The sequence below is a fragment of the Tasmannia lanceolata genome, unplaced genomic scaffold (genome assembly GCF_043159265.1).
Source record: "Tasmannia lanceolata isolate RefF3 unplaced genomic scaffold, GAP_Taslan_0.1 ptg000013l, whole genome shotgun sequence".
Taxonomy (NCBI): domain Eukaryota; kingdom Viridiplantae; phylum Streptophyta; class Magnoliopsida; order Canellales; family Winteraceae; genus Tasmannia; species Tasmannia lanceolata.
The window spans coordinates 2,669,749-2,696,879 of record NW_027518690.1 but is presented as its reverse complement, the minus strand read 5'-3'; the positions used below and the strand labels follow the sequence as shown (position 1 = coordinate 2,696,879).

Here is a 27,131-nt window from a genome sequence, read left to right as displayed (position 1 = left end):
CATATAAAAGACAAGGAAATGATATTTCCAACCCCTTTCCCTGCATCTTCGCCCCACTTTTTGTTTGTCTTTTCCTGTCAATGTTCTGGAAGAGACAAACAGAAGGGGATGAGAAATATTCATTTTGTGGATTAATAAATGGGACCCGAACGTGTGACCCATAGTTAATCTTATACCGCTTCTCTTGACTTTTTTTTAGGTAATGTAAAACCATAGTTACAAAGTCTGGATTTGAGAATAATTTGGCAAGTGTTTGAAAAATTCGGAAAATATTTCATATAAAAATACATGACTTTACTACTTACAACCTATAGAGATGGTCTAAAGACTAGATGGTTAGGATCATCCTATAGAGATGATTATTTGGGCACAACCTATTTAAATTGAGGCCAAACAAGTGGATGGTTTGGATTTTCAAACAAGTTGGGTTATAGTGTACTTTAGAAACAAATATGCACACTTAATCATTAACTACGTAGAATTTATGTTCAAAGAGAAAACGATACCTAGAGCAGGACATAGAAGAGAAGCAAAAACAAAAGCATGTGAGGAGACTTTGAGAGGAGAGGCGGTGAGAAGGAGGCGGTTGAGAGCAGTGGAGTTTTCAGGAAGGGAATCCAGCGAATGCCAAACGGGCAGATAACAGGGTTTTGTTTGGAGTCTTTGGACGGACATGTAAGGGTCATTGGCATTGGAATTGACAAAAGTAGCCATCAGAAATTGGATACACAGGGAACTTTTCCTAAAATACAATGGGATGTAGAAAGAATTTAAGCAAAAGTTGGGAACGAAAGCGATAACTTTTGGATGTTCTCTAGGGGCAAAGTAAGTGACCGGGATGACAAATATACCCTTGCAAAATTGAGCAGAGCGGAGACAAATGTACGGTATGGCCCGTACCATAGGATGATCCAAACCGTCCATTAGATGGGCCACTGCCTACATAGGTTGTGCCCTAAAAATAATTTTCATAGGTTGATCCGAACCCTTCGATCTATGAAGGGTTATAGGTTGATCCAAACCGTCAATGTGATGGAACAGAACATCAATCGGTTGTACCCGTAAAATCATTTCCATATGTTGATCCTAGCCCTCCAATCGATAGAGGTTTCCATAATTGTTGTTCCTCTTCAGGTGCTCGGAATCCGTCAATATTTTGCAAGTGTCCTGCATGAGTAATAAAAAGTAGTTCTTTCGTCATTGTCATATGTCTTTTTTTTTCGTGGTAGTTTTTTGGACGGACATGTAAGGGTCATTGGCATTGGAATTGACAAAAGTAGCCATCAGAAATTGGATACACAGGGAACTTTTTCTAAAATACAATGGGATGTAGAAAGAATTTAAGCAAAAGTTGGGAACGAAAGCGATAACTTTTGGATGTTCTCCAGGGGCAAAGTGACCGGGATGACAAATATACCCCTGCAAAATTGAGCAAGGCGGAGACAAATGTACGGTATGGCCCGTACCATAGGATGATCAAAACCGTCCATTAGATGGGCCACTGCCTACATAGGTTTTGCCCCAAAAATAATTTTCATAGGTTGATCTGAACCCTCCGATCTATAGAGGGTTATAGGTTGATCCAAACCGTCCATGTTCCAGATCTTGGGTAGGTTCTCAAGCCGACCCGACCCGGAAAGAGACTGAAGAGAAGAATACTTATTCGGAAGGAAGGAAGGGGGATGCCTTTGGAGTCTAAGCAGCGTGTAACACCTGAACCACTCAATCGTAGAGGATTAGGTTCCAACTTTCCCAGATGAAGAGACTCACAGTCATACGGATCATCTCAAGCTTGCCGGAAGGGAGCTACACAAAAGAAAGAGACAGCTAAAAGGGAAAGCTTGGTGGGAGCGAGCAGGAGAAAGCAAGCGATCTACCGTCCAACGAGGATTGAGAAGTTGAGAAGGTGGTTAAGGGGCTTCCTCTTTCTTAGTCATTGAAAGTGATCAGAGTGCTTCCCCCAGCCCTCCCGGAGTAGTTGCCGTTGGCACTTATTCACAAACCTCGTGTGGGGCTAATAGTTCTCCTTTCCCATCTCATGGAAAACCCTTTTCGCTCCGCTTAGACCTATCCCCTTCTAGGGATGGCTACAAATAAATCCTTCTTGCTTTCACCTAAATCGAAGCATATCACTCTATTCAAAAGGGCATGAAGGCTACTAGTCGCCTCTGGCGAAGCAGCGAGTTCATGAGCAAGTGAATGAACGAGCCATTGAACAACAAGTGATGTTACCCTGCCATAGTGTGATGTGCTTCCAATGCCAATAAAAAGTAACCCATCCTATGGTATTTAACATCCAGAAAACTGCCAAATAAAATGCGTCCCAAGCCGAAATATCATAAGTACCCCCTCTGAATAAATTCAGAAATCATATGTAAGAACCATAGCATTTCGTGACTCATTGGTAAATCGACTTTGATTCTCTATCAACCAATAATGTGGGACCATTAACATGGTTAAAGCTAAACCGTTTGAAGTCCAGGCACAACATGGTACTCTTTCTACCACTACGTTAGTACGGATATGGTTTAAAAATGAACACTGACACTGAGAGACGAAACCTAGGGGAGCGAATGGGATTAGATACCCCAGTAGTCCCAGCCGTAAACGATGGATACTAGGCGCTGTGCGTATCGACCCGTGTAGTTCTGAGGTAGGGGTAGGGTAGGGTAGGGTAGGGCTCCGGATCCCGCTTTTGAAGATGATGCATAATCGAATCCTGTTACGTGACTTCGAATGGAATCTTAGCCCGCCCTGGATCGGACAAAAGAAACATCTTGTTGTTTCTTCAACAATTTCTGATCTCTAGTGGACCTCTCAGTAGGATTCGAACCCAGATTAAGTTCTGACCCGCTGTCAGAGAAAAAAGAACGAATTGATCTTGTAGGATTCCCAAGAAATTCGTCGATTTCTTCCTGAAGCAGATGATTATTCATCTGCTTCTCACTTTCCGTGAATAGCCGGGACATTGAGGAATATCCAGAAAGGCATTTCGGGAATCGATCTGATTCTATCTCTGTTCGTTCCGTTTGAAGAAAGGAAGGATCCCAAAGAATAGATGGAACAGAACATCAATCGGTTGTGCCCGTAAAATCATTTCCATAGGTTGATCCTAGCCTTCCAATCAATAGAGGTTTCCATAATTGTTGTTTCTCTTCAGGTGCCCGGAATCCGTCAATATTTTGCAAGTGTCCTGCATGAGTAATAAAAGGTAATTCTTTCGTCATTGTCATATGTCTTTACCTCTTCTTGGTAGTTTTTTGCCGTAATTGTCATAGGCAGGTACCCTGTTTCGGTACTTTTGTATGTAGATTACGATTTTACCCTCAAATAATTTCTCATAAGGATAGATGCTAGAGATCAGCAAAGGGGTTAATGGTAAAAGAAAAAGTTAAAGGATTGAGTTTGAGGTGGCATTATTATTTTGGACCTTGTGCGAGGGTATTTATTGCCCAACATGAATGCCGAGAATACCCCTAAAGAAAATCAGAAATGTCAATGCAAAAGGTATTGTGTTGAGTTGTGGGACAGGAACGAAAATAACGAAAAAGTGAGGATGACTTTAACCCCCGATTCACGCTTTATACATAGTATAAGGATTAGTAGTGTATGTTAACAAAACAAAACTATGAAGGGTAATTTTGCAGTACTAGGGGTGCAACTTGGGTTGGCTTCAACCAGAATTTTGGGCGGGTTGAGTTGAATTTTTTCGGGTTGGGTTGGGTTGTGGGTTGCGAATTTATAACCCGGCTAAAAATCAGGTTGGGTCAGGTTGGGCAACCTGACCCGAATTGTAGTCCGACCATTTTCTGGTAAGTTTTTATTTTATTTTTATATTTTCAAATTTTAGTAATATTTTTGGTAGTGTTCAATCTACATTTATGCACATCATTTCTGACTTTTTATATTGGATCCATTAGTGTCTTAACTAGAAACTAGTACATCACTATATCATTCACCCTTCATTTTTTACTTTCTATATTGGATCTATTAGTGTCTTAATTAGATGATTATACGACATCCATCCATATTTTCTGAGGAAAAATACTAGCGGCAAAAGTACAAGTGGGGCCAACATATTTAGATGGTCTAAACACAATTCAATATGGAAATCAGGTCAGGTTGAGGAAAATGTTGCTCGGGTTGAACCCCACCGGGTTGGAACTCGGGTTGGGTTGGAAAAATGGATTCCTCGGGTTGGGTTGGGCTCAACCTGACAGGAGTTGCACCCCTATTTCATACATTGGTGCACACCATTCCGATCTATCAGGCTCTATTGGATTTTGTGGCTACATTTTGCCTCAACCCGGTGTTCGCATGTGCACATTTTATTTTATTTTAAAAAATACATTCTAGCACACCTTGTTTTGAAGATCCAACCATTCGGATCCCTTGTCAGCCGGACCCTTGAGAAAAAACGAAAGGTGAGAAAATAAAGGGAAATGATATCAGCACTACCATGTTTTGATATTTCTGCTAGAGCATCTTGTCTTTTTGGCCTTGTTCGTTTAAGATTATGACAACCGATCGTGAGTACCAAACCGATTATTGGAAAATTACATTAAAATCTGACTCCAATAATCGGTCAGGCACTCGCAATCTGTTGTTATTATAATCTTAAACGAACAAGGCCTTTGTATTTAAGGAGCTGTCAAATGGTGATTACAGTTCCCAAAAAGCTGTCACAACCCGATTAAAAAAGAAAACTATTAAAACATGGTTGTGCTGATATCATTTCCCAAAATAAAATGTCATTAACCTTTTTTTAGTAGTGTTTTAAATGATAACAAAACAAAACTATGAAGGGTAATTTCGTACATTGGCGCTCACCATTCGGATCTATGAAGCTCAATTTGAATTTTGTGGCTACATGTGGGTCACAATCCGAAATAATTTCAGACCGTTCGTTCACAAATACTCTCCATTGGTAGCTTTTTAGGAATTACAAAACCTTTAAAAGCTTATTAAATAAGTGTGAAACAGAAAGGAGTGGCATTATCAAAACAAGGGTGTAAAGATAACAACCTCCTTATTCCAACGATGCACAACTCATGATTTTTGGGAATTTGGTTTTGACATTTACCTTAAGAGCCTGTTTGGATGCAGAGAAGATTTTGATTTGGAATTCTCACATTTGCAGCCCTTTTTGCATTGTAATTTGGATCCGATCAAATTCTTGGATTTCCAATTGAGCAACTGATGGTGAAAAAAAATCAGATTTCCAAATAAGCTGTGCAAATAAGAAATTGGAAATCCATGGATCTGGCAGTTTCCTTCACCCTCTTTCACCCTCTTTGCTCCTCAACCTCTCCCCTCCATTAGGAAGTACCCCCTTCCCCCTCTCTCTCCCTCTCAACATGAGCTGCCGGATGTATTTAAAACTCAATTCCAAATCCAAATACAATATATTAGGTATCCAAACGGGCCCTAAAAGTGGACTGGATTCAGGTCAATTCAATTTTGAATAAAAGTTCAACCCAAGTCAACAAAAGCTGCACACCTAATTTCTTCTTCTCATCAATGTTCAACAAACCCTAATTTGGTGATGAAACCCTAGGCTAGATGGGCCATAGTTGCAATCATGCCCACATCGACCAATCTGGATCGTTAGATTACTCAAACAAAATAAAATTACCCCCATTATCATAGATAAATTCATGAAACACAAAGCATTGAAAAAAAAAGTTTTTTTTTTTAATCCTCATACCTCTCAATTTGAAAGAGAATGTAATAGAATCTAAAAAAACAAATTTGAGAGCTCAAATCAATTCTAGTTCAGCAAGTGGATGATGATACACTGCCATCGTGTCCAATCTAGTGTGACCAGTCTTAACTACTCTTAACTAAGCTAAACTGATTCCGCAAATCAAAATCGTTTAGCTTACCTGCTGTTGGGGGTTTCCGTATACAGGATAAGCCCCGTATGCGGCAGCAGCATACATATTTGGATCTTGAGGTGCCACAGCATAACCATATGATCCATCGTAAACCTGCCCTCCATAGTATGCCCCGCCGTTCCATTGATTACCAGGATCTGCCCTCGGCTGTAAAATGCAGAAGCAGAGAACTGATGAATACGTGAAATGAAGATTGAAACAAGTAAACAATTCAGATATTGAGATTTCAAACACATGCTAGAAGCTCAAGTAGTTTCATGAAAACAAAACTCTACTATTAAGGTATGGTTCCGAGCTCCGCCAAACAATCAGCACTTACGTATGATGAGCAAACCGTTGATCTGGTGGGGGCCTTTAAATGGGCTAACATAGGAAACTGAGGCCCTGTTCGTTTGAGATTATGACAACCAATTGTGAGCCCCCAGACTGATTATTGGAATAAAAAATACATCTAATTTCGAGTCCAATAATCGGTTTGAGGGCTCACAATCGGTTGTCACAATCTCAAACGAACAGGGCCTCAGAGTGTAGGATTGATTTGGTGGGGGCTTTACATGGGCTAAGGTAGCAAACTAAAAGAGCAGGCTGATATTAACCAGACAATTGGATGGATTTTGCTTGTTGAATGTGAAGATCTGCTCATTGGGTGCAACTAAGATAGTTTAATAGTATTTTTTTGCTCGGTAGATAGTCGAATATTAAGCAGACAATTGGAGGGTTATTATCAAAGAGAAAGGAAACGTGATGAAAGCCAAACCCAGATGGAGGCCACCCCATATGAGTGGGTCAAGGTCAAATTTGTTGAGTGGGTCAAGTTCAAATTTGACGGAAGCTTGAAAAGGAAAACAGGGCGTGCAGGAATTGGTGGGATCTTTCGGCTGAACTTTACTATCATTTTCAGGTCCGGCTGGGGTATGAGATGCAAACGAGGCTGAAGCAAGGGCCCTAATTTGGGCTGCAGAGACGGCCAAGTACAGAAAGCAGACACGCCAACAAATTGGCTAACAAAGGAAGATTTGGTGGTTGTTAATGATGGGGGTTTAGATGTAGGCACAGCTCTGACAAAAATGTGGCAACTAAAACGTTTGCCTCATAAAGTTGCCTATAAGGTTTTTTACGCTACAAATGAGCTATATTACCTGTCTGTTTGCGGGGTTGCGGCCCCATGAAAGACGAATAGTCTGCTTCCCAATGACTGTCCCGTTCAACCCCTGCAACGCCTCCTCCGCATCGCTCCTGCCAACAATTATAAAGAGAACAAATTGATAAATAACATAATTAGCAGAAAATGAAATTGTGGTTGATGATTTAGTGTTTTTGCATGTTTGTAATCAAATCACGAACAGAAAATGTACCGCTGAGCAAACTGCACGAACCCACATCCTTTCCCAACTGGTATTTTCACAGAGACAATGTCACCGTACTGAGAAAAAGCCTGCTTGAGATACTCATCGCTGGTATTAGGGTCAAGTCCTCCAACAAATATCTTCCAATAGAAATGGGCCATAAGAAATCGGTTAAACAATAATATAAGGTGTCTTGGGGAACCATAAATGATAGAAAATATCAGCACTTACAGTTGTATTACTCGAATCACCATCAGATTGGAAGCCATGGGCAGAGGTGCCATTAGATGCAAAGCCACCTGGAGATAGCAAAGCTGGTTAAAGAGAGATTTCTTGTTAAAGCATGCAAGTTGCATGCAAAAAATTCACTAGTTTTACAAGCTTGGTTACTTAAATCGGAAAGCAATATGACTTTGTCAATATGACTTGGTTGATGTGGTTATAACACAAGAGTTGCTGCTACTGCTATCGAATCCCCTGCATGTGAGGGTAGGCTTGATGCCAAAAAGAATCCCGAGGGCAAAAGTCAATCAGAATAGGCTTTGAGGGAGAAGGAATCCCCAGCTATTGACTCAGCTTCTATTGAATCCGATCCTAGGTAAAAGAAGAGTACGAGTTAGCAGGGCTGTCTCACCTTGGGCTTCTTGGCCTAGCTTTTGGCGGAATAACCGCAGTAACCTCCTTTACTTCATGCCTTTGATAGAACGGAGATGGGAATTAGGCTGCTGGTAGTACAACTAGGCTCTTTGCAAGAAAGAAGTTTTGGTTAACTTTGTCGGGCAAAATGCGGACTTAGACTAGAATGTGGCTAAGGTAAAAATGAGTCGACTCGGGAGAGTCCACGATGATGCAAAGGAGTTTTGAAAATGTGTCAAATAGGGAAATGCATTCTGCTCGGAGGACAATAACCCGCAGTTCCTCTATCAAGGTGCCTCTTCACACTCTTGGTTTAACAAGCAGCAATGGCTCCCACACCCCACAATTGCCTGATAGAAATATAGACAGGTTGCTTTCCATGTTGATTTCAAATAAAGACATGTTGCTTTCCATGTTGATTTCAAATGGAGATTGTTGGTTGGCATGGGTCGTTTTCTATTTATTTGGGTCATGCTCATGGTTTTAAATTTTTCCCAAAATTTCCCTGAAACGACCGAAATGTTTTCGTTTCCATCCCCACCGAAACGAAATCTCAATAAATTCCTTCCACGTCATTATTTCCGACCAAATTCCCGAAATTTGACCATAATTTATTCCGACATTGATGAGTCCTTGAAAGGTAATGAAGACTGTGCTGATGATCGAGTCTCATCAATAATTTTGGGGGTTATGCACAAAGTCAATAACTTAAGGCTTCAATATTAAATAGTTTTCTCAAAGAAAGGTTTTCAGTGATTAATCACAATGATCCATTAGACTTTCATCACAAAGAAGATATGCCCGCGTAGAAAATAAATAAACAAGAACTTTTAAGGTATATTTGTGGAAGATTTGGGAAGAAACGTATGGAGCTCTAGTACAAAATCATCATTCCAAACTTGGAGAGAATCTTGTATGATTATCCTTACTCTGAAGTCAAATTTTTTCCAACTGGGAGGGAATTGATGTAGAGCAAATCCATAGGTCCTTCAAACTAAAAATTGGAGGGGTGGCCTTTGATGAAAGAAATTTTCATAGGTTTTCTAAATTTATTTGAATTTTTGGAATATTTTGTTGGGTTTAGAAAATACATGTTCTAAATAAAATGGGACCGCTTGAAGCTTCTAGAGTTTCTACTTTGAAATGAGGAGGCCCAGTGCACGAGGCTCCCGGTCACTTAAAAAAAAAGGGCGGCCCAGTGCATGAGGCTCCTGCCATTGCAGGGTCTGGGGAGGGCTAGATGTACGCAGCCTTACCCCTGCTTTGCAGAGAGGCTGTTTCCGTGACTTGAACACGTGACCACCAGGTCAGGATGGAGCAACCTTACCCCGTTGCACCAAGGCTCGCCCTCTACCATCTCGGTCACTTATGTTTAATAAATTTGTTGCCATAAAAAAGTCATAGATTTTAATAAACTATGTATATTTTACAATTGTATTCGTCATCAGTCATTACACTAATAGAGTTTCACACACAACATGACAACAAGTACATAGCAAAAAATTTCAATACTTCCTACAGTAAAGACGTAAAATATTAAAGATTTAACCCCCCAAACCCAACCAATCTTTTATAGGGTGAAGAAATTTCAAGCCTCCCAAGGTTGATGACCAGGGCAAATCTGAACAAAAATCAATTTGGGTTAGTTGAGTTCAGGTTTGACCCAACCCAAGCTACACCTCATTTCTACTACGGAGCTACAATTGTAATTCCATCTCAATGTAACGACATTATTCAAAGAAAGCAAGAAACTTAGCGCACTAAAAAAGGGCTACACACAAAGGGAACTAAAAAATGATGACAAATCAACAGTATGCCAAGGGAACACAAAACAGAAATCAGGGTATGTACTGGCTCCTTTCGTAGATAACAATAAGCTGAGCCTTCATTGGTGTTTAGATTGAAATATCTAGTGATCAGCATAGCGACTAATTCACACAGTTTAAAGTCTTATTGAGAAATCATAACCAGTGCGACACAAATAACAACTACTTTCACTAATTTACAAGAATCATTCAAACACTTGATATAAAATATCTGAAGTTCAACATTCTTGTACGCAGAAATAAACAGCATTGCCACATACCTTGAGAAGAATAAGATTGTTGAGATGACTTCCTGGGGGTTGCAACGCCAATGCGCATGGGCCTACTGGAACAATATGCACCATTCATTTCAGTCATGGCTCGTGATCTCTCATTGTCATCGCTGAACCTCACAAATCCATAACCTTTCGAACGGCCAGTATTTGCATCAATGACAACTTTTGCGCCTTTTACAGATGGATACCTACCGGTAAAAGTTTCTTGCAATATGGAATCGGTGACATCAGGAGCCAGATCACCTACAAATATGGAGCGATCTGAGCCAACATCTGAACGCCTATCACCCATGCTAAATGATGCCCAATTCAGCCGAAAGGGTTGATCTGTGTTAGGCATTGCAGTTCCATTGTAGCTCTGCAGAACTTTTTCTGCTGCTGCATGTGAAAGAAATTCCACAAATCCGTAGCCTTCTGACTGACCAGTCTGCTTATTGCGAATAACTTTGATGGAAATGACCTGTGTAGATCATGATGTTAAAAATGTTAGCAACCAAGAATATATTCAATGGAGAGTGAGTAGCTAAAATGGCTATTATACAGAGAATAACTCAAGAAATAGACACCAAAATTAAAAGTCGGTGTTTCTTTATTTGTAATCCAGGTATACTATAGCCTTGTGTAACAACTTGGTTATTATGACTACTGATACATTTAGCAGAAGCAATAAAAAAGAACTGTATCAAAGCATACGTGAGGATAGAGTCCTGCCCTCATCAACAGCTTGACACAATGATATTCGTTTACTTCACAAAATTACAGACATTGGAACAAAACTCCAAGCACGCAACGGAAACCCTAAACAGTGCAAGATACCTTCATATAAAGATTGTTCAATTTAGGTCTTTGTAGTCTCTGACAGTCTGACTAATGAGTTTTCCCAAATGGCTAAAATAAATAAATGGGAATATGCTCTTTTTCAACTTCTCATATACAAAATAACCGATCTCCGCTAACTGAAGATGAAAGTACACCTGCATTGGTTCAGCTTTGCCAACACAATTCAATGCCACAGTTCTTTCAGTATCGTATTCACGAGTTTTAGAACAAGAAATGGAAGAGAACATGAGAATTAACAAGACTCATAAATACATACACCCATGGATCAAAATATTGGTATTATATATGCCATATCGGCTGATACATATCTGTTTTGGTTGAGGCTGATACCATATTCAACCTGATATCAGTGACGTTAAAATAGCACATATGTCGGTTCCATATAACCATTATATATATATATATATATATATATATATATATATATATATATATATATAGAGAGAGAGAGAGAGAGAGAGAGAGAGAGAGAGAGAGAGAGAGAGAGAGAGAGAGAGAGAGACAGAGAACGGTTTCTACACACTACCTTAAAATACAGTGGAGGGCATATTGTTTGGGTGATCCAAACCATTCATTTGATTGGCCCTCACATAGGGTGTCCATAAAAAATCAGCTCCATAGGATCATCCAAACCCTATGATTTGTGGAGGTAAAATGGACATGTATAAACCTTCAAATATCTGTCCATTTTTTGCCTCCACGGTTCGAAGGGTTAGGATGATCCTATGGAGCTGATTTTTTGTGGACACCCTATCTATGCGAGAGCCAATCAAATGAATGGTTTGGATCACCCAAACAATGTGGGCCTCCACTGTATTTTAAGGTAGTGTGTAGATAACTTATCTACACATGTGTGTAGAAACCGTTTTCTACACATATATATATATATATATATATATATATATATATATATATATATATATATATATATATGACCCAGTATCGGTAGTATCAATGTGTATCCTCTTCTTCCTAATGTCTGTCCTCTTCCTCTCCTCACATCACGAACCAGGTATGTGTCACATCCTTTCCTCTCGGCTTTTGTTTGATTTTGGGTTTTTTGCAAAATGCAAATTGGAAAAGTTCGTTTTGTTTTGTTCTTTTAAGCCTTGACATCCAATTTGCACCCATGATTTACATAAATCACCCCATTCTTAAATATAAGTTTCTTACTGATAGGTATCCAAGGCAGCTAGTAAAGGTATCAGAGAAGACCCAACTCCAAAGCCCCAATCCTCATTTGAAATGAGACAAATAGGGGGGGCCCACGTGCGAGAATCTCTAGCGATAGGGAAGCATTTGTCTCTTCTTTTATTGTAAAGGCAGTTTAGTCTTTTATTATTAAGTCATTTAAGTCTAGAGGGCCCACATATGTTTTAATTCGCTTAAAATTTTAAATGAATTAAGGGGGGTCCAAATGTTTTCGACCCTTCAAACTTAAGAGTTATGACCCAACACTTGCTAATTTATAACATACATTTTTCCATCAGGACCTTCACCGCTCCTCAAAAGTTCTCATTTTCTAAATTCCCCTGCTCTGCTTCATTGGGAAGCCAGGAAATGGGCTCTTTGTTCAACACAAGCAACGCAAGGTTTTTCTTGCCCAGATCATCCAGCAATGGAATGAGTTGTACAATTGTAAAATTTGACCTCAGAACTGAGATTTCTTTGATGAAACTATGGACTATGTCAAGTGCAATGTAGAGTTCTCAATTTGTTTGTCTCTTCTCCACAATTTTTTTATAAAGTAAAACACGAAGTTCTCACCTTGTTTGTCTCTTCTCCAAAAATTTCCACGAATCACTGGAAATTACAATTCAGAAGTTTATAACATAATTCAAGACCAGCAATGGAATGAGTTGTACAATTGTAAAATTTGACCTCAGAACTGAGATTTCTTTGATGAAACTATGGACTATGCCAAGTGCAATGTAAAGTTCTCAATTTGTTTGTCTCTTCTCCACAATTTTTTTTATAAAGTAAAACACGAAGTTCTCAACTTGTTTGTCTCTTCTCCAAAAATTTCCACGAATCACTGGAAATTACAATTCAGAAGTTTATAACATAATTCAAGACCAACAACACTCAGCCCATTTGAGTGTGGATCTGGGATTCTATCGGGGTTTTTACGGTTAAGTCTTTTTATAATAAATGGGTTCCTTGTCCTGCGCCTCCAATTGAAGCAAAAGTATGGAAGATACAAGCACCTACAAGGGTATGCACTTTCAGTTGGGCAGCACTTTGTAGTCGGATTCAGACAATGGACTTTCTCATGGAGAGAAAAATGTTAATTGTTAATCATTGTGCCTTGTGCATCGAGGCAGGAGAATCTGTGGACCATATCTTCATACATTACAGAGTCGCCAGGTAGGTATGGTGCAGTATATTGTCCAGGTTTGGTATTGATTGGGTCTTCCCTTCTAGCCTTCAAGATTTATTCGAAGGTTGGTCATTGGTTCCATGGAGGAAAAAGCATGTGGGTATTATGGAAAGAAATGATGGAGTTTTTGAAGGAGTAGCCAAATCACCCTACTGGCTATTCATTAAAGTATTAGTGCTAACTATTGCTTGGGCAAAGTCACTCCCTCTATTCCGCTTTGTCTCGGCCTTTGAGTTGTGGGAGGGATAGAGAGTGATTTGTAATAGCAAGGAAATCCGTCCTTTGGTTGCACAACATTGGCAACCTCCTCCCGCTGGGCTTTTGAAGTTAAATTTCGATGGTTCTAGCCTTGGCAATCCAGGGCCCGCAGGTATTGGGGGTGTGTTAAGGGATTCATCAGGGGAGGTTTTATGAGCCTTCTCTGGTCCTATTGGATCAGCAGATGCTAGTGAAGATGAGGTGAGGTCGGTGCATCGAGGTCTTATGCTTTTGGACAAGGTAAGAATGAACCAAACTATTGTGGAAGGAGACTCTCTCAACGTCATTAGGTGGCTTAAGGGCTCCTTGGTCCCTCCTTAGAGATTTGCTCATTTCTTTGACGAGATAAAGGACAAATCAGCAGGCTCCTCCATCGTTTTTGTGCATGTGTGGAGATCTGCAAATGGGATTGTTGACAAGCTTGCTAGGGATGGAGTTCATAAGCAGGATTTAAATTTGTTTGATTTCTTGCCCCCGTGATAGGTCTTTGACGAGATAAAGAATCCAGCTTGCTTAAGAACGCAAAAATCTAACCTATCAAACACCTCCACTTTACAAGATAATAAAAGAAATACATAGCATTCAAAAAACACAATCACTTTGGACAAGATCGTTCCAACAACCTGTTTGGACTACAAGAAAAATATTTCTTACAGAAATTTTTTCTTTTCCACAATTTAGAGGAAATTGATATGATTATCGCTGATTTAAAAGGATATTATCATAAATTGAAGGGTCCTCTAAGTAAAAATTGAATGATGTTGGTTGGTTCTTTTTTTTTTTTTTTGCGTGTGTGTAGAAAATATAAGAAATAATAGAAATCCTTTTCCTTTCCAAACTTTTCCACAAAATTCTCGCAATCCAAACCTAAAACCTAAACAAGACAACATGTAACACAATTTTTATCGTTACACAGTAAAATGAAGAAACAAAGAAAATAAATCAAACAGAGAGAGAGAGAGAGAGAGAGAGAGAGAGAGATCTTGTGGAAAATCCTAGGCAGAACGTTCAATAAAACCTAAAAAAAATAACATCTAACACAAATTCTAGGCAAATCAAGAAAGCACAAAGATAAATAGATCGATTCAAAACAAACTAAAAAAAGCAGATAACAAATAAAAAAATCGAAAACCTAACCTCTCCAGTATGAGCAAAACAGGTATGGAGATAATTCTCATCCATCCAGTAATGAAGATCTCCGATCCAGATCGTCTTATTCTCTTCCGAAGATGAGATTAAAATTTGCTGATTCTGTTGATGATGATAGGGCATGAAATGCTGAGGATAGTGTTGTGGCATCATCATCATCGTCCCTGCCGGGAACTGCATCCCCGCCGTCCATTGCTGTTGCAGCTGCTGCTGATGTGGATCTCCACCGGCCGTCGATTGCATCATCTTCCTCGTCTTTTATTATAGAACAGAGAAGAAGAATTCAACAAAGAACCTGAGCCTGGTGTGAGGGAAGCAGAACCAGGGTTAGAAAGAGGATTCAATGAAGGGCTTACGAGGGGATTAATAGAGAGGTACTCAAGTTTGTTTGTTTCCAACCGTTGGATTAAAATTGAATCTTCTTTCTCTACCGTTGATGGGAGAGATCGGGACTTCTTCGTTTACATTATTATTATTACTAGACTAGATTGGGAAAATCTTTGTTTTACTCAGTTATCGTACGACCAGATCATTTGCCACGTTTACTGTGATATTTTTTTTAGATTTTATATGCTGCAAGCCCTTATAGTCCCGTTTTTTTTTAAAAGTACTGTACGGACTCCACTATTCAAGGTGGCTAACGGGCCGGCACGGCCCGCGGCCCGGCAAGGCCCGGCACGCCACGTACAGTGACGCGGGCCGTGCCGGACTGTGGGGTTTAGGCCTGCGGCACGGCATGACAAGCGGCCCAGCACCCCGTAAAATCAGTGTAAAAGTGAGTATTTAGGGCTATTTTCCCGGGCCGGCACAATACGGGCCACGGGCCGTGCCGTGCCTAACTTTCAACTTTTCCGTGCCGGCCCGTGGATGAAACATGCCGTGCCGTGCCTGGCCCATGGGCCACATCGGGCCGTGAAGTTTCGTGCCTTGCCGGCACGGCACAACCCGTTTGCCACCTTGACCCACTATAGGATGATCCAAACTGTCCATGTGAGGGAACACAGCGTAAATAGGTTGTGCCGCCAAAAATTATTTCTATAGGATGATCCTAGCCCTCCGATCTATATAGGTTTCCATAATATGCGGTTCCTCTATAGATCGGAGGGTTGGGATCCATGTAGAAATGATTTTTCATGGCAGTTTGGATATTCCTATAGTGGAGTCTACACTACTTTTGAAATATACAGGACTATTAGGGCTTACACCATATTAAAAACACTGGTCATGGGTATTGTTGTGTATCACAAATCTACCCTTAGTTTGTTTGAATACAAGGATTTTATAATCCAGCATGGTAAAATCCTGGATATTACAAGCTAAAACTTGTATTTTAGGATGGTAAAATCCAAATTTAAGCTTATAAAATCAAGGTTTTAGCATGTAAAAACCAGGATTTTACAATCTAAAATCCATGTATCCAAACAGCCCCAGGTGTGCCACTCGCAAGATTGAGGAATGCAAAAGAACAAACGGCTTAAAAAATCTGAAAAGATATCTTTTTCACCAAGCTTTGATCAAAGATCTAGTATCATCCAATGATGGAAAATTTTCTTGGGAAAAAATCAGTAGAAATTGAAGTACTTGGGTAACTCATTTAGGGAAATGATAACCCCCCCCCCCCCCTTAACTGATTAACTGCTCAAGGATAAATTCACCTCCTTTAATGTTTTTCTTCGCCTTCAAAACTTAATGAATGACGGGAGGGGGGGATTTTTATCCGTCATGTATTCTAGAAAAAAAGTTGTTGATATTGTATCCCTAAAATTTCTTTTTCCATGGAATATCTTTTTATTTTATTTTTATAGATTTTCTTTTACCAAGATCCAAACTGCTTTTTGAGGTTCCATTCTTGGGTAACAAACTAACACTGTGATGTGGATGTATGATTATAGGATCAGATGAACTATTTGTGATGGGCTATCACACAAAAATAACAATGATCCAACAAATATTATTCATCTAATTAATGATTGTTTTTCAGCAACTTCCTCACCCTCTTATCATTCATGGCCTCTCTCTCTCTCTCTCTCTCTCACACACACACACACACTTCCTTGCTCTACTCCCACCTCTTAATAAAACAAAAAATATTCCATGAAAAAAAACTTCCGTCTTGGCCCAACTGGGCCTAAATGATTGATTTCCAATTCAAGATACCAAATAGGTGAATCCCATGAGCAAAAGGCTCTCACACCTCAGGAAGGGTGATTGCCCCAACATCATGGCAACCAACTTTTTCAAGCGAAAAACTTGCTTTTGAATGTCCTAATTCACTTCCAATTCAATGCGAATCGCTTGTATTAGGATTTGGGTTATGACTAGGTCCGTGTGGGGGGCTTAGAGTACGCGTAGGAGAAGGATTTCACCCCCTAAAAGAGTGACTTAGATTTCACCCCCTAAAAGAGTGACTTAGAGAGAGAGAGAGAGAGCTAAAACATTACAAAGCCACTAGGCATGCCATTACATTCTTTAAAACATTACAAAGCCACTAGGCATGCCATTACATTCTTTAACCTTTTCTTGCTAAAAGTTGGAACTACCCTTAATGTACAATGTATTATGTTAGCTCTTCCTAGCCATGAATTCTAACATGGCCATCACCTGGGCTATGACCAGGAGCATTCGGGACTGTCTCTGCATCCTTGTAGTAATACTGCTTCCCACTCCACACCTTCTTTCCACCTATTCTCTCAGTTGTTAACGGCACCCCTCTACCCCTCCTTCCCCCTCTCGGGCCTCTCCTATACTCATGAGACTGAAGAGCCATGGAAACAACCATTAAAGTGAGAAAGAGAACTACAATCAGTGACACCTTCCTAGCCATGTTGTGAAAAAAATGCAAGATACAGGGGGAAAAGGCCAAGAGATGGAACACATGGCCTAGCCTAGTGCAGTATATATAGAACAAACTCACCCTCTCTTCTTAAGGGATATCTTATGATATTCCAAAGCCAACAAGCCATACAAAATGCAATCTCATTTGGGAGAGTGGCCTTGAGCATGGCCACCTTGCCTATTTTGTAATTCCACCCACCAGGGTTTGTCTGTGTCCTCATCTAAAACTTCAAATTTAAAATAAGCACTCCTCTTAGAACCCTACAAAACCTTGGACTAATCTTTGGTCCATTAACTTGTGTTTTGTCTGTAGTTTAATTTCTTATCAAGGAAGATTACCAAAAGGAAGGATTACTAGCTAATCATTGCATCGATGGGCTTTATTAAAGAAAACCCACTACTGTATTTGCACACGGGTCCAACAGCCATTGATTTCACGATCTTCTCCTTAGATTCGTAATCTCTCCGTGGCATCACAGCTACACATTCCATTACCTTGTCTGGTACTTTAGTCAAGTAGCTTATATGGGAAATAACACATAATGGGAGCCAAAGATCAACGTATAATTTTAAATTGCTAATGTCGGAAATAACACCTAGTGAGAAAAAAAGATCAATGTACAATAAGGAATATTATTATGGGGAGGAATACAAACCCTCCAGGAAAAAAAAGGAAATATAACCTGGCAGAGAAATTCTAGGGTCTGTTTGGCTGCACAATATCACGGGTTTTGTAACGGTTTTCTGTAGTTTTCTGAGTGCCACGTGAACAAAAAACTATTTTTGGTTGCATGTAGAGTTTCAATGTTTCATAGTACTAGGAGACTACTTGGGCTTGTCTCCTCCTTATCTTGTGACGTAGCATAACAACAAACTACTAGCAAAGGTGGTTTTAGAATCTTGGGATTGATGCTTTTCCTCTTTATCTCCTCTCTCTCACTGTATTGGTAATGACGCCGCCTACCACTACTCTAGGAGGATGGGAACCAAGGTGACTACGAGGAGACTACTTGACTTGCTCCTCCCCCTCACCAGCGGCCCCTCTTTTTTTTTGGGGATCGAGACATTCGGATTTGCCGATGAAGAGCACTGCCTTAGAGGGGTATGGGAAGAACCAACCCGAAAGAAAGGGTTACGGGAAGTCCTATCGAGCGGTTGGTCGTACACCTGGTGGCCCTTCTTTTGAGTTGGCTGTACATGTGGACTTCTAATATTAAGCAGTTGTAGGATTTTGAACCGTAGAAATTTAAACAGTAGTGTGTGGCAATAGCTCTAATACCATTTGAACCAACCAATTACTTATGCTTTGTTTGGTTGCTTGTTTTGGGGGGATTGTAGGAGTTTCAAATGCATGAGATCTCCCAGAGATCTCCCCAAAGCATGTTTGGTTGTCATTTACGCCTTTGACCACTAGACAACTTCTAGACATCATTATTGGTTTCTATCCTAGGTGGCGCCTACGTGGCGGAGATGCCCCCCCCCCTAATCTTCTCCCCCTTTTTCACCAAAATGGAGAAATTTGTTGGGAGAATTGGGAGAAATTTTTGTCTTATTCTTTTTCTCTCATTCTCTCTCTTACTTTTCTCTCTCTTCCACCTATATTTGATAATGACACCCTACATCTTCCGCTAATTTCCTCACGCAACCAAACACTACTCGGAAATCTCCCTCCAAATATTCTCCCCATCTTCCATTCTCGTCTAATTCTCTTTGACTTATTTTTCTCCTATTCTCCCAGCCATCAACAACCAACCAAACAGCGATTAGAGTTGGTGTTATTTAAGCATTTATACTTCAACACAGTTGACTTCCTAAGTTTTAATTCACCACTACTTACATGGTAATTACAAGCAACCCAACTAAGCTTAGGAGGTAATTATCAGAGAGATGCTCCTTTTAAAAGTAAAAAGAGGCGGTTGTAGATAAGCGCCTTAGGCCGCTGTTGCATGACGTGGGAGAACAATCCCTATATCTCTTTTTAGTAGAGTACAAAAAAAAAACAACCGAACTCAGTTGGGCAAGAGACCTTTCTTTACTGGAAATACAAAATGGAAACACGTTTTTTCAAAGATAGAAAAATAAATACAAGATTTAAGCGTGCGAATCTTACATTAATCCTTTGCCACTGCTGCAGTGCATGCACCACCTGTCGAGTCAAAACTTTCATTCATTAACACTGCTTCTGAGTTACACCGAGTTTACTCAGCTCGGGCGATTGCTCACCTACGTAATCTCACAAACCCTTTACGAGTATAGAAACCTCTTAATCCTTTACCTATAAAATTTTAGTGACTAATGTCCTAAGGCCAACCCAAGTGCCATCAAATGTTCTCTCCCAACATACTTTTGAAGGCGCAACGTGACAAGGCCACTTCTTGTTCATAATGCTAACTACGTCCCTGTGACACTAGGCTTATGAGTTACAATTGAGTCGACTCAGCTATGGCGATTGGTGGGCCCATACAGCCAACGTGGGAACTCAGACCCTAACCAGGAAAAAGCATATCAAAGACTGACGCCATTGATTTTTCATCTGCCATATAGAAAAGTCTGTGATTCTCCCAAAAAGTTTTCAAGCCAAAGGGGTCTTTTATTTTGTACAGAAAAATAACTATCAAGTTGTGATGTGTAGATAAGAACAGAAGAAAACATCAACTTACGTAATTTAAATTTAAACAGGTGTAATCTAAAAAGTTCTAAAGATTAAGAAATTTCATATAAAGTTATTTAGAGTAGAATTTCGAAAAACAAAATGAAATATAGAAGATTAATGTTGGAGGTGACAATTTAAATATTATATTTTGCTTTCATGGTTGAAATGCTTGAATCGCACACCCTTGTTGAATATTTCATCTTGACACCCATTTTGAATTTTTTTCTAAAAATAATCACATATATAACTATCGATCCGGAAATGATATTTCCACCCCTTTTTTCTTCTCTTTAAAACCACTGCATTCAGACCCCATTTGTTTCTCTTCCCATGAAAATGCAATTTCAGAAAGAAGACATACAAATGTGGGGCTAGACGTATCTCTTCTCTTCACTATAAATTGTAGAAATGCTCAATATACTATTATTTATTCACTGTATGGGCTTCTATGATACTAATCAGTTCATATATAACTAAGAGTTACCAACAAAAATTCCTATAGTTACAACTTGCGATTAGATTGATTTTAATAATATCATACTATTTCAATGAACTCATGATTAATTAGTACTATTATAGAAGACCACCTAACTCCTTAAACAGTCCCCAACTACAATTCAAAACATGAAGACCTCTAACCTTCTTCACCAAATGACCTCATTACAGTTTGGATTAATCGCAAACTCAGTTTCAAGGCCATAATTCTTATAGAAACTTAAATTATGCAGTTGAATTAGAAATATTTTTCGTCAAAAAAACAATTGAACAATTCAAAGATAGACTTCATCGTTGGCGTCTGATTTGCATGAAGAATCATAGAATCTTCCTTCGTCGGCTCCACGCTACAAATACTCATTCATCCCTAAAACATCTTTAACATTTCTAAACTCCCATCTTCTTTATTTCCATACACCATCTTATTCTTTACTTTCGCCACAAACGGTCATGGAACGAACATCATCGCAGATCCAACCTCCAACTTATGGAAACCTAATTACTATTTTGAGCATCGATGGGGGAGGAATCAGAGGTGTCATCCCTGCAACTATTCTTAGCTTCCTTGAGTCACAACTTCAGGTTATAACTCAACAAATCCCAACCACAGAGCTTTGTCATAGTTTCATCCACAGTTTCAAAACTTTCCTACATCATTATCGACTCGCCCAAGTCGACTCCCTTTTATCTTTGCCAAGTTCTTGTCAAGTCCGTGTTTTCCCTACAAAATCAATCAAAACTCCTTACAAAGTCAATCAAAACTCCAATGATTCGAGTTAATTATGACCGTATCAACCGAGTAATTGATAGCGTTGTACCCCTTTGGCTAGGATTTGCTTTGACCGTTTTTTGGCCTGCATCCACATTTTGAAACACTGGGTTCATCATGTTTCAAACTTAAATTTACCGAATCAATATTATGATAGTATGTTAATTTCTTACAATTTTGCTTGTTGCTTGTTGCTTGTTGGTTTTAATTGGGTGCGGTATGGAGCAGGAACTGGATGGTGAGAGTGCAAGAATCGTGGACTATTTTGATGTGATTGCAGGGACAAGCACGGGCGGCCTTGTGGTTGCCATGTTAACGGCACCAAATGAAGATAATCGTCCTCTATATGCGGCCAAAGATATCAAGGATTTCTACCTCGAACATTCCCCGAAAATCTTCCCACAGTCGGGGTAAGACCATGAGGATTTTATTTGATGCTAAAACATTAGTGGTGCAATTTGGGTCGGATCAGATTGAGCTTTTGCTAAAAAATGAATTAGAAACAACCCGAACCAACCCAATTTTATGGTAAGCGCTCAACCCGAATTCCCAAAAATCGACCCGAGTTGCACCCCTATAAAATATATCAAGTAACCATGAATAAACTGTGTCTGAGCAATGGACCCCCTTTAGTAATTGTGTAACATGCACTTTTCTTTGTTTGTAATTGCAGAGGCCTCTTTGCTCCGGTTACGAAGATTTTAAAAGCAATAAATGGACCGAAATACAATGGAAAGTATCTTCATAGCCTTGTCAAGGAAAAACTAGGAAACACCAAGTTGAGCCAAGCTTTGACTCATGTAGCTATTCCAACATTTGATATCAAGCGACTTCAACCGACCATCTTCTCCTCCTATGAGGTTCCTATCTCGTTTTCACAAATATATTATCCATTTCTTCTCTTTCCCATTTTCCATTTTCAAATTTCAATTCAATTCCTAGTTCATGAACATCCACTTTGTGATAGACTGATAGGGTTTTGTTTTCAATCCTCATGTATATCTTTTTTTTCTCTTAATGAATTCTGGTCGGGGTCTTGCCTAACCCCAGCTTACCCATAAAAAAAAAAACGCATTTTCTTTTCATTCTAAACATAAATATCTTGTCTACCTTTCTCTTTTTCTCTCCCTTGACATAGATGGATCCGTTCACATCCCTAAATGAAAATAACATAATAGTCAACTTAATTAATTCATTTTATTATAAGGGATTTGGTAGTGTCCATCACAGATGGCCTGTTGCATGCCAGATGAGCCACCTCATGAATGAAGACAAAAGCTGCTGTAAAGTGAGTCTTGTGGCAGGTCTGGCATGCAACAACAGACCATCTGCGATGGACGCTATGCGATGAACGCTAGCAAATCTCTTATTATAATGTAACATTATCTTTTAGTTCTGAACATAAATATCTTGTTTGCTGTTCAATATTCAATAATCTAACCATGACTTTCTCTTAGTACAGGCAAATTCCGACCCAACCCTGGATGCTTTATTCTCAGATATCAGCATCAGTACATCTGCAGCTCCTACTTACTTTCCTGCACATTATTTCCAAACCAAAGATTCTAAAGGGAAAACAAGGGACTTCAACCTCATAGACGGTGGTGTAGCTGCTAATAATCCTGTAAGTGCTTCTTTAAGGCCCTGTTCGTTTAAGATTATGAGTGAGAGACCCATTATGGGACTCAAAATTACGTTTAAATTTGAGTCCAATAATCGGTTTGGCACTCACAATTGGTTGTAATAATTTTAAACGAACCGGCCTAAGCGATAGTTTCTTTTTGGAATTCGAAAAAAATGTCCAGTTAATTCTATAAATTTCTCAAATGACTGAAGCCCAAACAAGGTTCTTAATATATTTAATTGTTTGAATCCTGGTTTCAGGCATTGGTTGCAATGGGTGAAGTGACAAAGGAGATATTCAGAGGGAACCCAGATTTCTTCCCTATTAAACCTATGGATTATGGCAGATTTTTAGTCATCTCATTAGGAACTGGTTCGGCTAAGAAGGAAGAGCAATATGATGCAGAACATGCAAGCAAGTGGGGTGTTCTAGGCTGGTTGCTTAGCGGCGGTTCCACTCCTATAGTGGATGTGTTCACGAAAGCAAGTGAAGATATGGTTGACATTCACATTTCTGTTCTTTTTCAAGCCCTTCATTCTGAATCTAACTATCTCCGGATTGAAGTAAGTTTCCATACTTGTTGAATTTCTTAGATAGGAATAATCATATCTGGCACATATAATCATGTTGATTACTTCAGGGGTATTTTTGGCATCCATGGAAAATTATTCTATGAAATATTCATGGGTCCAATTGTGAAAGAAGAGCTGAGAAGTAGGAAGGAGGAGAGACTTGAGAGGGCACACAAACGCGCACACAGAAAATCACCTTTTATAGTTATGCCCATTATAGAACTCTAACATCTTATCAAATCATATTTAGCTTAACTAATTAACTAGCTTAACCGGATGTAGTTGGCCTACTTGAAGGACCTGTTTGTTTTGGATATTGAGGACTGATTTTTCAGTCGAGATGGATTATTGGACTCAAAATTAAATGCAATTTTGAATCAAATAATCAATTTTTGATTCAAAATCAATTTCCAAAATCCAAAGCAAACATGGCCTAATCTACTCATATCCATTAATTTAATTAATATATGTAAAGTAACCTGATTAACCTTATAATCCTTATTTGATTATGGGTATTTCTGGTAAAATTACTTATAATCTTCTTCTTCAATCTAGACAATCAATTGGCCAATAATCAATGAAGGCCCACTTAGGTCTTAAAACAACAACCTCTTGAATGAATTATTGATAACGCTCCTGAACAAAAAACCAGGATGATACATTAAGCAGTCCCGCTTCATCAGTTGATATTGCCACTAAGGAAAACATGGAGAATCTTGTGAAGATAGGTGAAGAACTATTGAAGAAATCAGTCTCGAGAGTGAACCTAGAGAAAGGAGTCTTTGAACCCGTGGAAAATTCAGGCTCTAATGAACAAGCTCTCATAAGGTGAAATTAAAAATACCTCCTAAGCCTTTCTATTACTATAATTATATTTTATTTATTTCGCTAATCATTGTATCGAAAAAATATTTACAGGTTTGCAAAACAACTTTCAGACGAAAAAAGAGTTAGAGATATGAGATCGCCGCACACCAAAAAAGACAAATATATTTGATATTATTTTGTCAACAAAAAATATGATAGCAACAGAGTTGAGATTGAGCAAGTAATAAACCAGAGCAATGAAGTAACAGAAGATGGTAGCTTGGAAGAAGAAGTGGTAAGTCAAGATGAACAACAGGGCAGAAAGAAGGAACCAAGGATGAGACAGCAACCTGCATGGATGAAAGATTACTTAGCAATTAGTTGTAATATGAATACAGTTCTTTAGTAGTTTTCTTAGCTGATGTCTTTTACAATTAAAAGAGAATATTAGTTTGTTAGGATATTGACAGTTGTACCAAACTGAATTTTCAGTCTATAACTAGATAGGAAGTTAACGATTGAGGCACTGAGTAAAGAAAAATCTTTTTCTCTTACTCTGTTTCTCTTTTCTCCTGCTCTGTCTCTTTCTTTTCTGTCTTCTTTCCCATTGTAACATTCTCAGTATCAATCTTTCTTCTTGATTCAAGAAAGGATTGGATCAAAATATGTAATTATCTGTATTCTAAATTGTAGTGTGATTGTTTTTATTCTATTCGATAATTCTACTGAGGGTGAATCAAACAAGAATTTGTTTTTAGGTTCTTATAAATTTCGTTGGTAAGAGACCTTTCTCTAAAGTGTAAAGGGCAGTGTTTAAAAATGCGGATTTGACGCAGAATGCGGCCAAGAAAAATCCTTGTCAACTCGGCGCGGACGCGGCCAAGAACGCTATTGACACGGTTGACAAGGTCATAACTCGGGAGAGTCAAAGGAGTTTATTGACTATGTAGGGCAAAATGCGGAACACGGATGTGACGCAATGCGGAACGCGGCCGAGATAAAAAGGAGTCGACTCGGGCGAGTTCCTTGCCGAGTCAAGGAGTTTTTAAACACCGGTAAAGGGAATTGGATAGAGGATTAGCGAATTCATATGGTGCCTTTTTAAGTAAATTAGTACATACTATGTATTCAGGGATGGAGCCGCAAGGGGGGGCGGGGGGGGGGGGGGGGGAGGCGCAATTGCCCCCTCTGAAAATTTTGAGAAAAATTTCTAGACATTTTGAAATTACCAAAAATGCCCTTTCCACTTACTAACTTTTCAATTATTTTAGTCTTTAGAAAGGGGCAGAGGTCGTTTTCCGGAGGGCATATTTGGAACTAGGCTGCACCTGCTTTATCTCATCTTTCTAGAAATGTCAGTAGCCCTTTGCCAAACAACAAACCTTGTTAAGGTCTTAAAAAACACCTAATCGTAGGGTTAAGATCAACTTATGAAATGATTTTTGGGGCACAACCTATTTAGGCTGTGGCCCATCTAATGGACGGTTTGGATCATCCTATGGTGAGGGCCATACCGTACTTTTAATAAAGTGAGGAGTGCCATCATCAAAATACAGTAGTGCTGATAACATTTGCCTAAATAAAAGGTTTATTATTGGTTTTCTGATTTTGATAACAGCACTCCACTTTTGCTAAATTCAACACACTCAGTTTTTGACAGTAAGTCAGTAACACCTTGTTATTCTGTCAAAATTGACCTTACTCATGGTCATGGGTTTTAAAAAAGGGGAGTTTTTAAAATCTTAAAAAACAGCTATGCTGTTTTTAGAACAGCACCATGTAAATAAAAGACTTATTAATGGTGTGTTGATTTTAATAACAACACTCCATTTTTCTCTTATATGAAAACATCACATAAAAGTTGATTTTCAGTGCTGACTTTGGATCCATTTTTGTCTAAAATTTTAAACGTGGATCTTTGTGATTGTGGTGGATCATATAATATCATTTGAGCCTGGAAATTTTTCTAGTCCTTAAGCAGTTCTGCAAGTTGTGATTGTGTGGAACTATTCTTAAGGCTTCATTTCTTTCGACGCATAAAATTTGTTTTACGTCCATTTTACTCGAAAGAAACGGAGCCTAACTAAAAAAATGAGCTCGAAAACTTAAAATATCTGAAATCTCCTACATGGGAACTGAAATCTCGTTTCTGTGTTGAAATTCAAGTAAAAGATCTTCCTTTACCAGACTCTATTGAACTCAAGACCCCAACTGGAAGTACTTCTCAACCCTATAGAATATGGTTGGCGTCCAAGTGCTTGTCTTGCCTGCAAAGATTTTAGCCACACAAATGTCACTTGTCCTTAAAGCTCCAACCAGCAGAGCAAAAGAACTAAGCAGGAATGGAAACCAAAACTTGTGGAGCAGAAATGTTCGGCACAAAACCAAACTGAAGCCATTCCTAGCAACTCATCTGAACCAGAGCCTAGTTCGAAGTTAGAGACAAATTACAAAATGTCAAGAGTAAATGATTTGATTCGTGCGGAGGACACACCTTCAAGATTCAGAATAGCTTCACTCTACTAGAAGAAATGGAAGAGGGAGAAAGTGAACACATGGAAGAGGAGACTGAATGGCCAGCTGCCATGGTGGAGAACATTAAATCCCCAAGTTTATGTCCTTGAATCATGGCAAGTTAACCTCAGGATAAAGATGGTGAGGCAGAGGGAAAGCAAAGCGAAGAGGATGAGTTAGAGGGCAACGGCGATGAAGAATGTGCAGGCAAAGAGGAAGTTCACAAGAAAATTTGGCCAAAACGCTCACAAAGAG

General features: G+C 39.2%; 2 protein-coding genes across 2 annotated transcripts; one reads left to right on the top strand and one right to left on the bottom strand.

Annotated features, from left to right (window-relative positions):
• Window positions 1–5,675: 5,675 nt before the first annotated feature.
• Window positions 5,676–14,954, bottom strand: RBP47B (RNA-binding protein 47B). The gene is made up of 6 exons (XM_077393750.1): window positions 14,596–14,954; window positions 9,966–10,440; window positions 7,475–7,542; window positions 7,253–7,383; window positions 7,037–7,133; window positions 5,676–6,044 (listed from the first exon to the last, which is right to left on the bottom strand). The coding sequence occupies exons 1-6, from the start codon at window positions 14,851–14,853 to the stop codon at window positions 5,877–5,879; spliced, it is 1,197 nt and encodes a 398-aa protein (XP_077249865.1). The 5' UTR covers window positions 14,854–14,954; the 3' UTR covers window positions 5,676–5,876.
• A 5,792-nt stretch (window positions 14,955–20,746) lies between these two features.
• Window positions 20,747–25,074, top strand: LOC143889507 (patatin-like protein 2). The gene is made up of 7 exons (XM_077393749.1): window positions 20,747–21,172; window positions 21,588–21,769; window positions 22,033–22,219; window positions 22,822–22,983; window positions 23,244–23,546; window positions 24,208–24,383; window positions 24,474–25,074. The coding sequence occupies exons 1-7, from the start codon at window positions 21,041–21,043 to the stop codon at window positions 24,550–24,552; spliced, it is 1,221 nt and encodes a 406-aa protein (XP_077249864.1). The 5' UTR covers window positions 20,747–21,040; the 3' UTR covers window positions 24,553–25,074.
• Window positions 25,075–27,131: the final 2,057 nt, after the last annotated feature.

Coding starts and splice junctions, on each gene's coding strand:
- RBP47B (XM_077393750.1), bottom strand. CDS start 14,853: ATGATGCAATCGACGGCCGGTGGAGATCCACATCAGCAGCAGCTGCAA. Junction 7,543..9,965: donor ACAATCTTATTCTTCTCAAG/GTATGTGGCAAT, acceptor TGCTATCTCCAG/GTGGCTTTGCATCTAATGGC. Junction 6,045..7,036: donor GCAACCCCGCAAACAGACAG/GTAATATAGCTC, acceptor TGCATTTTACAG/CCGAGGGCAGATCCTGGTAA.
- LOC143889507 (XM_077393749.1), top strand. CDS start 21,041: ATGGAACGAACATCATCGCAGATCCAACCTCCAACTTATGGAAACCTA. Junction 22,220..22,821: donor CCATCTTCTCCTCCTATGAG/GTTCCTATCTCG, acceptor CTCTTAGTACAG/GCAAATTCCGACCCAACCCT. Junction 23,547..24,207: donor CTAACTATCTCCGGATTGAA/GTAAGTTTCCAT, acceptor ACAAAAAACCAG/GATGATACATTAAGCAGTCC.